Genomic DNA, 12,966 nt, shown 5'->3' on the forward strand with positions numbered 1-12,966 from the left:
CAGGTCACCTGTATTCCTCCCCTCACCTTTTCACAAAAAAGAGGAACCCTTTACTTTTTTACTGGATCAATTCAGTTCCATTTGCTGAAGGAAAATTACAACACCTAGAAAAGACCACAGCCTCCTTAGAGGAGAACAGGACAGCTTTGAGAACTTTTTAAAACCTGAGGTGAAATTTACATAACAGAAATAACAATATGCAAGTGAATAATAATTCAGTGGCATTTAGTACATTCACAGCCACCACCTCTATCTAGATCCAAAGCATTTTCATCACTCCTAAAGGGAGCCCCCCAGCCCCATAACTGTTATACAGCCACTTCTCCTCTTCCCCAGCCCCTGGCAGCCACTAATTAGCTGTGTTTGTGAATTGCCTGTTCTGCATATTTCATATAAATGGAATCATACGAAATACAACCTTTTGTGTCTGTCTTCTCTCACAGTGTTTTCAAGACGCATCATGTTGTAGCATGAATCAGTAATTCATTCCTTTTTATTACTAAGTAATAGTCCACTGAATGTATAGACCACATTTTTTTTATCCATTTGTCTGATGATGGATGTTTGTATTTGTTTCACCTGTAGTTGTCATGAATAGTGCTGCTACAAACTGTTGTGTACAAATATCATTTGAATACCTGTTTTCAGTTCTTTTGCATTATCTACCTAGGAGTGGAATTGCTAGCTCATAGGGTAATTCTATGTTTAACTTCTTGAGGAACCACCAAGCAATTTTCTATAGCCAGTGGCTGCACCATTTTACATTCCCACCAGCAATTCCAGTTTTTCCACATCTTTGCCAACGCCTTTTTTGTTGTTGTTAACTGATAACCATTCTAGTGGGTGAGAAGTTTACCTCATTGTGGTTTTGACTGGCACTTCCGTAATGATTAGTGTTGTTAACCATCTTTTCATATGCTTGTTGACCATTTGTGTATCTTATTTGGAGAAATTTGTGTTCATGTCCTTTGCCTGTTTTTAAATTTTGATGAAGTCCAATTTTTCTGTTTTCTTTTGTTAGTCATGCCTTTGGTGTCATTGTCAAAATCCAAGGTCATGAGCATTTCCCCCAGTGTTGTCTTCTATGAAGTGTTTTTTTTTGTTGGTTTTTTTTTTTTTTTTTTAAGATGGAGTCTCACTCTGTCGCTCAGGCTGGAGTGCAGTGGTGCAATCTCGGCTCACTGCAACTTCCACCTCCTGGGTTCAAGCGATTCTCCTGCCTCAGCCTCCTGAGTGGCTGGGATTACAGGCACATGCCACTACACCTGGCTAATTTTTGGATTTTTAGTAGAGACGGGGTTTCGCCATGTTGGCCAGGCTCGTCTCAAACTCTGGGCCTCAAGTGATCCACCTGCCTGGCCTCCCAAAGTGCTGGGATTAAAGGCGTGAGCCACTGTGCCTGGCCTATGAAGTTTTATTCTTCTAGCTCTTTGATTTAGGTCGTTGATCCATTTTGATTTAATTTTTTTCGGGGAATTTTTAAATCCTAGATGCTTACAGTTCTTCAGAGAAGACAGGCTTTATTATCATATCCTACTTGAAAGGACCTTCTATCTTCAGTCACTGTATTTTGCTAATTTCTTAAAGAGGAAATAGGTGGTAGTGAGTGGCCGAGTTTCATTTTTCATTTCTGTTCTCCAAAGAACAGAATGGTTCATGTAGGAATCCTTTGCAGCTTCAGTCTGCACCAAGAAAGGCCAAGAGGAAAGAATAGCGAGTGGCTTTTCTCACTCTCAGCCTCAAGACTGAATTTAAACGCACTCAGCTTTGTGAGGGCAGGACTTGGTCTTCACATAGTGGAAAGTGTGCACTTGGCTACTCTGGGACTATCCTTTTTCCTGGGGCAAGGGTTCTGCTTTCCTGCCACTGTGAGCTGTGGGGTCAGACTGCATCCTTAAGCCAGACATTCCACTCTCGCTCCCCTGGAAGACTTTTAGGCGAGGTTCATCCTGGAACTGCTGACTCAGAACAGGTAGAGCTGGAGGAAGAACAAGCGGCCACCCTGCTCCCATGAGCCCTCTTCCTTGGTGGATAGGTTGTGGTTGTCCTGTTTGATGGGGAGGCCGCTGCATCTGACTCTCCAACTCAGTGAAAAGAATCACAGCACAGACCAGCCTCATTCTTTCTGCACCACTGCTCTGTCAAGTTGATTCAGTACCTGTAGTCCCACATAGTTAAAATCTGCTTAGCTTTGCTCTCTGTTGTGTGGACAATGAAATGGTTGACTAATATAACCCTGGCAGTGTCAGACCTTGTCATGACTGAAATTTGTCCAAATAGATATTGTCATCAAATGTACTCCTGGTCCTTGCTAGTGAGACTGTAGTTAGGATCCCTGTCCAGGTCTCAAAGGGCACGAGAAACTATGAAGAGGCTTGGCATCCCTGTTCAGAGTACAGCCTCATCTGCCAAATTCTTGGGGTCACTAGAACTGTTTGGGTCCCTGCTGGAAGCTCTTAACACCCCTGAGCAACTCACATTGGAACTGATGAAAATAGGTCTCCTAAGACCTCCATCTACTGCTAAGTCCATTCTGGAGTCCAGGTGCTACTAGGAGTCTTTTGCCCCTGGGACTGAGATGTTTTTCTGACTTGAATGAGGGAGTGAATGGATGACGGCCCATGCCGCTGTCACTGTAATAAAGGACTAAGAAGACAAGATTTAAGAGGAAGAGATAACCGTAGGACTTACAGGTTTCTTTGTTTTGTTTTTTTAACTTATGATCTAGTACTAAGAACTAAACGTTAAATAGAATAGCATTTATGAACAGTATCTGGAAAGGAGCCTTCATTAATGATCTCAATAAGAATAAATTTAAGTAAGTTATTTTTCTGCCCCCCAAAATCCCTGAAACATGAATTTGTCTTCCACACATTAGTGCCAGAAAAGGGAATTTGTAGTAAAATGTTTTTCATAGTAGAAAGAAACAGGGATTGTAAGTCGCCCAGCATTGAAGCCATTGCCCCAAGACTGTCTAGTAGGCAGCTCCCTTTGGGCAGTTGTCTGCCTCCTGGAAAGCTTCCTGCCAAAGCTGCCCCTGAGAATCTGGGATGGAGGCGTGGCCGTGTGGTCTGGGTCCCCTGGGCTGCGTGGCAGCAGCATCTCAGGAGTTGAGTCCTCTTTTCCAACCTTGTGCTGCTGCATTGGCTTAGCTACTTAGCTGGCATGGTCAGACAAGGGGAGCACGCCCATGAGTGTGTCCACATGGGCCGGCGGACTATCAGAAACGCCCTGTTGAACAAATGTGTTCAGGATAGAGGGATGTGACTATGTATAGCTGATGAGGGGAACACGGGTGGCACTTTTGTTACTTTGCAGTTTGGTTACTTTTGAAGTAATGTGTTCAGCTTAACTTTTTTTTTTTTTTTTTTTTTTTTTAAGATAAAATCTGGCTCTGTTGCCCAGGCTGGAGTGCAGTGGTGTCATCTCAGCTCACTGCAACCTCCGCCTCCCGGGTTCAAGCCATTCTTCTGCCTCAGCCTCCTGAGTAGCTGGGACTACAGGCGCCCGCCACCACACCCGGCTAATTTTTGTATTTTTGGTAGAGATGGGGTTTCACCATGTTGGCCAACCTGGTCTCGAACTCCTGACCTCAGGCAATCCACCTGCCTTGGCCTCCCAAAGTGCTGGGATTCCAGGCATGAGCCATTGCACCCGGCCCCGGCTTAACTTTTTATAGACTTCTTTGCTGATGGATGTCTTTGAAAGTAAGAGGTAATTTCAGTCACAGCTACGAATCTGGATCCAAATAAAACATGTGCTGTGGCCAAACCACAGTATTGCATAGGTTAATCCGGAGTCTTGGCTGCCCTCACTTCCTGTCTCACATGGATCTGTTCTGTTATTTTCTTATGTCATAGGTTTTCATATAACCTATTTTTTATTTTAATTTTATTTATTTATTTATTTTTTTTTTTTGAGACGAAGTCTCTCTCTCTTGCCCAGGCTGGAGTGCAGTGGTGTGATCTTGGTTCACTGTAACCTCTGCCTCCTGGGTTCCAGCAATTCTCTTGCTTCAGCCTCCAGAGTAGCTGAGATTACAAGTGTGCACAACTATGCCTGGCACATTTTTTTGTAGCTTTGTAAAGATGGGGTTTCATCATGTTGAGCAGGCTGGTCTTGAACTCCTGACCTCAGGTGATTCAACTGCCTCGGCTTCCCAGAGTGCTGGGATTACAGGCATGAGCCACCGTGCCCAGCCCCTTTATTCCCTATTTTCAGAGGTCAGACTTGGGTTTACAGTTGATATTTCAGTTTTAGGTTTTTATCCATTTGTTACATTTTCATTAAAAATAACTTGAATTAAAAAATTTGTAGCAGGAACATCTTGAATATATTATTGTTCTAAATCAGGGGTGTCCAGTCTTTTGGCTTCCCTGAGCCACATTGGAAGAAGAATTGTCTTGGACCACTCATAAAATACACTAACATGTATGGTCCCAGGGGACCCAGACCACATGGCCACACCTCCATCCCAAATTCTCAGGGCAGCTTTGGCAGGAAGCTTTCCAGGAGGCAGACAATTGCCCAAAGGGAGCTGCCTACTAGGCAGTCTTGGGGCAATGGCTCCAATGCTGGGCGACTTACAATCCCTGTTTCTTTCTACTATGAAAAATGGTAGTGAGCTAAGAAAAAAAAAATCTCATAATGTTTTAAGAAAGTTTATGAATTTGTGTTGGGCTGCATTCAAAGCTGTCCTGGGCCACATACAGGCTGTGGGTTGGACAAGCTTGTTCTAAATTATGTAGGGCACTTTTATTTTAAAAATTACTTTTCCAAGGCTTTTCTAAATATCAGTTAAACTTTTACTGAGTAGTGCCTGTGTGCAAGAGCAGTATGTCCTTCTCAGTGTGATATGTGAATACATAGTAATGTTTCCTTAGCATTGTAATATCATGGAAATTATAAAGGATTCAAAATAATTTTTTGTTTGCATGTGCATTGGGGGGGGTTTCCTCACAGAATTTCCAGAACAAAAATTGTTTGCTGCCCTGTTGATTAAATGTGTTGTGCAGCTGGAACTCATCCAGACTATCGACAACATTGTCTTCTTCCCAGCCACAAGTAAGAAAGAAGATGCAGAAAACTTAGCTGCAGCACAGGTAAGGAGATAGGAGGACAGCTGCTTTTTTTGTGTAAGTAGGAAGTTAGGTATAGCAGTCTGGGCTGTAGAGTTAGGCTAGAGAATTAGTTTGTGGGGCCTTCATCATACAGATGTCCTTTTAAACCATGAGACTGGATCCCATCACAAGGTAATAAGGTTAGCTAGAGCAGGGAGGAGGGTCAGCAACTGATTACTAGGGACCTCATCCTCTACAGCTCCTGGAGATGAGGCAGCTAGCAGAGACTGAAGACGAGAATCCATGAGGCATGGGGAGGCACGGGGAAGCAGGTGTCAGTTGTCCAGGAAGTCAGATGAAGAAAATGTTTTAAGAAGAAGCATGTGATCAGTCGCTTGTTAAATGCTCTGGATAGGTCAAGTGATATTACACCTGAGAATTGCCCTCTAACTGTTTGGACGACTTTGGAACCTTAACAGTGTGTTAAATGTTAAATTGAGGACAAAAGCATAATTATAATGGGGAGAGAGAGAGAGAAGAGAGAATGTGGACTCAGCCAGTACTCTGTTAAGAAATTTTGCTGTAAAGGCACAGAGAAATGTGATAGCTGGATTGTGAGGGGTTCAAGAGAGGGGTTTGCTATGTTTTGTTCTCCAGATTGGTGATATGGCAGCGTGTTCACTGGTAAGAGCTTTCCAGTAGGGAGAGAAAAACTGACTGTAGGCAAGAGAGGAGCAATTTCTAGGGCCATGTTTTTGAGTGAGTGGAGATAGTACCTCATACAGAGTGGGAATCACCTGGGGTAGAAGCCCAGACAGTTCCCATGTGGCGGCAGGGGGAGGGCTGGGGGATGGGTTATGGATGCAGGAAGTCTGGTACATTTGGGGTGGGAGCTTGTGAGAGACCTCCTCTGCCAGCTTCTGGTTTCTCACTGAGATGGGAAGAAAAGTCATCTACCATGCGAGATTTGGAAGAATGTTTTAGCTACTTGAGAAGTGAAAACTTGAGCTGGTTGGCCAGGAATGTGGCCTAGGCCAAGGTCTGCCAAGGGCTGGGCTAGCACCGAGCCCACTGGTTTAGAGAGAAACCAGTCTGCTTTCTCCAGTCACACATGATGACATGGCCATTTTGCCAGCCAGTTACTAAAAAGAAGAGGAGGGGTTGTGAAAGAGAATAATTAAAATCATGATGCATGGACTCCATAGCAGTTGCGAAGAGAAGGGAGGACTTGAGGGGCTGAGGAACGCAGGGCCAGGGAGTTGGGAGTCCAGGAGGGTCTGGACTAATGGGAGGCGGTGCTTGAGGACGAGGATGCGTACTGGAAGGTGGACCTTCCCTTACTTTCTGTTAGGTTAGATCAAGCTGAGTATCTGTGGCTTTCTTGTAAAACTGGTCTTTGGGGAGCATTGAGTTGTAAATTAACTGAAATTATTGTGACTGTGTGTATATGCTGGGGTGGTTTGTTTTCCAAAGAGAGATGCGGTGGACTTTGATGTTCGCGTTGATACTCAAGACCAAGGAATGTACCGCTTTTTAACATCACAACAACTTTTTAAGCTACTGGACTGCTTATTAGAGTCACATAGATTTGCAAAAGCGTTTAATTCCAACAACGAACAGAGGACTGCCCTGTGGAAAGCAGGTAAGCTACACACGCCTCACATTTAATGTTTACTGTTGATGGATGTGGGACAGGTACATACAGGTCTCAGAACTCATTGACTGTCTGCTATAGGTCTGTGCATGTCACTATATGTACTCTGACCTTAACAGTAATAAAGTAATCTCACAACCAGGCCCTTTTCTGGTCTACAGTAAGCCAGATAACTACTTGGGTGGATTTTTTCCCCCTTGGTCTATTATTTGACTTATATTGTTCTTTCATCTTGTTTACCCAACCTGGACCTTCTTGTTGATACTCATTGGCATGACAAAAGCTGTCTTTTCATTAGGAAATAAATATGTGTAAAAGTCGCACACACAAAACCTGGCATGTGTATTTGAATGGCTTCTCTGTTTACTGGGAGTGGCCAGAGCTCAGAGTGAAGGTGAATTTATTGGGATGTGAGGTATATTTGTTCTAGAACGAGTTAGACATTTTAAACAAAAAATAAGCTTTTATTATAAACCAAAGTGACATTGTTAATTTTTTAATTTAAAAAATAGAGCCAGCTGCGGTGACTCACACCTGTAGTTCCAGCTACTTGGGTGGCTGAGGCAGGATGATTGCTTGGGGCCAGAAGTTCGAGACCACCCTGGCCAACATAGCTAGACCCTGTCTCTACAAGAAATTAAAAATTAGCGGGGCATGGTGTCGCATACCTGTAATCCCAGCTACTCGGGAGGCTGAAGTGGGAGGATCACTTGAGCCCAGGAGTTTGAGGCTGCAGTGAGCCATGATCACACTACTCCCCTCCAGCCTGGGCAACACAGTGAGACCCCATCTCTTAAAAAAAGAAAAGAAAAAATAAATATAATTATGAGTTGCAAAACAGTGCTGGGAGGATGAGGGGCTGCAGAATAAGGCAGAGAAAAAGAAGGGGGCTGATACTTATCAAACATCAAACTGTATCAAAAGGGTTTGGTGCTTACGTTTGCTTATTTGAAACAGCTGTGCCATTCTCTTTCCTTTACAACCTAACTTCTGGAAAGAGTAGTTTCCCCTTTTTTTCTACCCAAGTTTTTGCCACCATTCCACTGGGCCTCTTCCTGCTGAGCTGATAGAGCCTCCTTGTGTCCACACACACACCGGACCCATCAGACCTCTGACAGAGCAGTTCTCACCTCCTGGGGGTTGCCCCTGTTTATCTGAGGCCCCTGGCGCAGGCAGAGCACATGGCCCCGTCCACAGCTTTGGGGATTCAAGTGCAGTTTCATGTGAAGGGTTCCACCTTCCCAGGCCACAAGTTTTTTTATATCTTATATCCCCAACTTGAATAGGGAGGGAATTCTGGACATGGAAATCACTTCACATCAGGCTGCTGTGGCTCCGATTTGTAAGCAGCAGATGCTGATGGCTGAGCACAAACAAAATGTGCCTCCATACGGGCTGTTTCACCTTTACATAAGATGCCTTCCCAAACTAATCCCAGAAACTTCCCTTTTCTGCAGGATTCAAAGGCAAATCCAAGCCCAACCTTCTGAAGCAGGAGACCAGCAGCCTGGCCTGTGGGCTGCGCATTCTCTTCCGGATGTACATGGATGAGAGCCGCGTTAGTGCCTGGGAGGAGGTCCAGCAGAGGCTTTTGAAGTAAGACTTTTGACTGATTTCCATCTCTGACCAGGTAGCCACGTGGTGCCGGGCAGGAAAGAGGCACCGGCGGGACCATGCTGACAGCTGAGCCTTTGGGGCCTGGATGCCCCTATTCCACAGAGCAGTTGTAAAAATTAAATTCAGTCTTAGAGATGAATGTGCTTTAGTGACATGTGGCCAAATCATGTCTAACATGCAGGACAAAGGAGGTTTTCTGTTTTAAAACTGTGAACTATGATATCATTTATAGGCCTTTTTAATGTCATAAGATAGTCCCATTTTTACAGATCATTTGTGAAAGTGAAAACTTGCCTGCCTGCATTTACTTTGAAAAAAATATTTGGAGTTTTTCTTAGCGTTACTTTTTTTACTCTTTTACTTTAAGCCAACTAACGTGTAAACTCAGGCTAAGAATGAAACATGCCATTCAGAAAGAATACGGCCATCTGCATTGTATTATCATATCTACTTAAGGAATAGATGTTCTGAGGCCAATTAAATACATTTTAGAATTTTAAGGGATCACCTAGTCTCTGTTATCCCATTTGATTGACAAGACTGATTAAGGCCCCACAGGGCCTTGTGATCTAGGGCCTCACAAGGGTCAGTGAAGAGAGGAGTCGCCTCAGATTCCAGTCCAGGTCTCTTGAAACTAAGCTTTGCATGTGCCACCTGCCACATGGCAGCTTTGCGTTGAAAGAAACTTAGAAAATTAGGAAAATGTGGGTTTCCTGGTAAGTTACAATGGCTTCTTTTAACATGTTTGGTTTTCTTCCCAATTTGAAAAGCATGTTTATGTTGACACTCCAGCTAATGTAAACAGATGGGATCTAACATGTTCTTGAATAGTTCATATTCACTACTATGTTCATGATTGCTCTTTCTCAGTGAATATGGGGACCAGTAGATACGCAAGTAACATTAAAGGAAACCGTTTCTTTTGCAGTGTCTGCAGTGAAGCACTAAGTTACTTCCTCACTCTAACATCAGAAAGTCATCGAGAAGCCTGGACTAACTTACTGCTTTTGTTTCTAACTAAAGTTCTAAAGATAAGCGATAATAGGGTAAGTATGAGGCTTCGAATCCAGCCCCACATTTCTAGCCCAATTCGGATTGGGATGTGGGGTCCCAGAGCCGCCATGCAAGAGCTCTCAGAGATGAATCAAGCAGTGCCCAGGCTGCACTGCTGCTTGTGCAAAGCCACCAGTGGCCTTGCTGTATCTTCCTCAGTCCTTGCTTTTCTCCCCCCTTACCCAGCTTTGTTCACTAATTAGCAGTTCTCTAGGGGATTCAGTAGGTGAGGGATCAGAATCCCTTGGGATACCTTGACAAGTTCCCATTATGACCCCAGGAGTCTCCCCCTTTGCCCCATTTTGAAAACTGCTGTCCAACCACCTCATGACCTTGTACTCTGCCTACTACTCAAGACTACATCTGGTTCCTGGGCCTGTGCTCTGGGCTGCAGCTGTTCCTTTGGCATATTTAGTGGTTCCGGGTAACCCAGAGTCCCTAGTGAATGGGCCTCATCTAAGAATTTTAAACCAGTAGAAATAAAGATAAAATACACATATATGACTGTAAATATAAGTGCATATTTAAGGTTTTCAAAAATGTACACTCTATTCTTAGAAAAAAAAATAGCAACTTACAGCTCACACATACAGGTTGCTTTGCTGTGACCCTAGAATAGGTTTAAAAATGCCTAGTGATGTGGCCCACTACTTGAAAGGCCAAGGGCTCTAAATCCCAGCCGCTGTTACTCCACAGCTGGCTTTTTTTTTTTTTTGGTCATAATACCTCTCACTGCTTCCCTGGATCTGGAGGGGCACAGAGGGATAGGAAAGGAGGCTGCAGACTAGAGTTCAGAGATAAAGGAACTACTGTGAAGATACAGCCAAAGTATAGCAATTGAACTGTACATGTGAAACGTATGTAGCTTTGCCTGAAGAACTGTTTAGATTTTATATTGCAGTGTTAGGTAGGATTTTCCCCAAAACTTAAAATTTTTATGTAACAAAAGATAAAATTTCAGTAACCCATAGCTTATAAAAACTCAACTCTAGTTTGTACTCACTTGCCTGCTTATTACCCAGGAAAAACGGTGCTAAATTACTAAAAGTTTGTCAAAGATATACAGGCAAATGTTTTTCAAAATAAGGATATGTAAGTAAATAGTGTTTGTATGAAGTGAGTTTTTCTAACGCTTCTGTCTCTCAGTTCCACAACCCACAGTCACTGCCTGCTGTGGACCCTGCTTTCCTGGCTCCTGTGATGGAGCCCCAGAGTAGTTTGACTCTAGGCAGTTTAAGGCTCTGCAGTTTGCAATCACTACTAATGGAGAAATTCATTTTCCCTGCAGTTTAAAGCTCATGCATCATTCTACTACCCTCTCTTATGTGAAATTATGCAATTTGACTTGATTCCTGAACTTCGTGCTGTTCTTAGAAGATTTTTTCTGCGAATCGGAGTAGTTTTTCAGATATCACAACCACCTGAACAGGAACTTGGAATAAACAAGCAATGATGGGAACTTAATATTTTTGTTGGCATTTACATCCCTCCGCTCTTTAAAAGGACGCTGGAGCTGAGGTTTCCTACCTGAAAAATGATTTCTCTGGATTGCAGTGTCTGAGAGTTACTGGTAAAGATGCTTAGAAGTCTTACTCAAACTTGCAACACTCCAGTCCCTTTTAGTGCTGGCGGATTTTGTGTGTTATATTGGCCTCATGTTGAGCAGAAAGCCTGTTTAAACAGTGTCAGCTCATGCTCACGGGTCCTTCCCTGTCTTCCACGGCAGGAAAAGCCCCACGTTTTTGGCAGGTGTGGAAGTGAAACTTACCCAAAGAACTATAGATGTAAAGATTGAACTTCTACAAGAAGTACAACTCAGGAGAGCTGTATTTTGAAGGATAAAATGTTTATAATTGGGGAGTGGGAAGAGAAGAAGAAATTATTGTTCATGGTAAAAGATATTTAGCAACTATGGTATTCTTATTCTGAAGATTTTTGCACACTCAGGCTATCTGAGATACTGGTAATCATCCTGTGAAAAATGTACAGAGATGCAGGTCTGTAATATAAAAATCTTAAAACATTATATAGTTCTTCCTGCACTGTTTTCTTTATTTTCTTATTCATTTGCTAAATACCCATAATATTTTATCAAATGCACTAAACATTTGGGTGGAACTTTCTTTTTTATTTTATAGGGATTTTTAGTTTTGCCCTTTTTGGTAGGTGGTGATTTTGAGGCTTTAACATGCCCAGAAGCTGTTGTGGCCAACACTTCAACAATAGGGAAAAAAAGGTAGAAAATATCCCTACTGACAGTAACTACCTGTCACATATTTCTCTTAGGACTTTTAAAGATGAGCCATTAAAATAGAATGATCCTTTATGGACCAAAACTTGAATCACTGCAAAATGAATCCAGATTGCTGTCATTTTCTTTTCTTTTGGGTGGTGGGGCTTGATGTAGATTTTACTCTATGTACAGAATTTAATGTTGAATATATTAAAATAACAAATCTGGCATGGTTTGCGGAGGTTAGATTTACTGGAAATGTATTCATACTGTGAATTGTGCTCTGATGGTTAAAAGACAAGATTGTCAAGCATTCCGTATTAACAGTGGATGTAGAAAATTTTTTCAGATGGATAAAATGTATATGGTACAGATGTAAAGTTTTCTATGTAAAAAATTCTGTACAACTTTCTGTACAATATTGATTCCCATCTGGCATATTCTAATCAGGTTATAGGTCAATAAAGTTTTTGAATTATTTCATCAGTGCAATCAAAACCTGTATAACCCACCCCCATGTTTCATTGATTCTGTTCTATTAAGGCTGAACAACTATGGAAAAGACATTTTCAGCCAGAACTACAAATTCAATATTGTTTGGTTCTGGTATTTTCTTTCCAGCTTCTAGCATTAGATCCTCCCTTACACTGTACTTACCATAGGATACTCATTTTTAAGGCAATTTTTAAAATTTTTATTTATCTTTTAGAGACTGGATCTCACTCTGTTGTCCAGGCTGGAGTGCAGTGGTATGAGCACAGCTCACTGTAGCCTCAAACTGGGCTCACGATTCTCACACTCCACCCTCCCCAGTAGTGAGGACTGTAGGCACACACCACTACACTTGCCTAATTAAAAAAAAATTTTTTTTGTTTTTTTAGAGATGGGATCTCACTATATTGCCCAGGCTGGTCTCAAACTCTTGGACCTGAAGTGATCCTCCCAACTCAGCCTCGCAAAGTGCTGGGATTATAGGCATGAGCCACCATATCCAGCCCAAAAATCTTTTAATATTTTTTGCATATTAATAACGTAGCATCAGGCTACACTACTTGAATGCTGAAAAGAGCTAAAGTTCTCTTCAGCACAGTTTGCAATATTGTGTGTTCGAGGAGTCAGTTGAAGTTGTGTGGTACATGGCATTAAACAAAAAGGGAACGTGTCAATATCATCTAACATGGTTGTGTTAAAGAGGAAAAGTAGTCAGTCTTTGCTTTCACACCTCTCTTAGATAATGAACAGTTACTGAACAATGCATTTGTAAGTAAGTGTGCTGTATTTGTTACACCCAAGACAGCTCTAGCTCTGTTCAAGCCCAGCTGGATGCTAGAACTGCGAGCCACTGTGAC

General features: G+C 42.5%; 1 protein-coding gene across 4 annotated transcripts in view; it reads left to right on the top strand.

The window, feature by feature from the left end:
- The window catches only part of ARFGEF1 (ARF guanine nucleotide exchange factor 1), a 146,762-nt gene extending 134,662 nt beyond the window's left edge, over positions 1-12,100 (top strand). For 2 of the 4 annotated variants that reach the window (XM_031014013.3, XM_055349454.2), the window contains exons 36-40: positions 4,963-5,102; positions 6,534-6,702; positions 8,172-8,310; positions 9,260-9,377; positions 10,673-12,100. In XM_031014013.3, coding sequence (XP_030869873.1) covers positions 4,963-5,102; positions 6,534-6,702; positions 8,172-8,310; positions 9,260-9,377; positions 10,673-10,837 — 731 coding nt within the window. In that variant the 3' untranslated portion in view covers positions 10,838-12,100. The other 2 variants (XM_055349450.2, XM_055349451.2) reach the window with 1 other exon arrangement.
- Positions 12,101-12,966: the final 866 nt, after the last annotated feature.

Source organism: Gorilla gorilla, chromosome 7 (assembly GCF_029281585.2).
Source record: "Gorilla gorilla gorilla isolate KB3781 chromosome 7, NHGRI_mGorGor1-v2.1_pri, whole genome shotgun sequence".
Taxonomy (NCBI): Eukaryota; Metazoa; Chordata; class Mammalia; order Primates; family Hominidae; genus Gorilla; species Gorilla gorilla.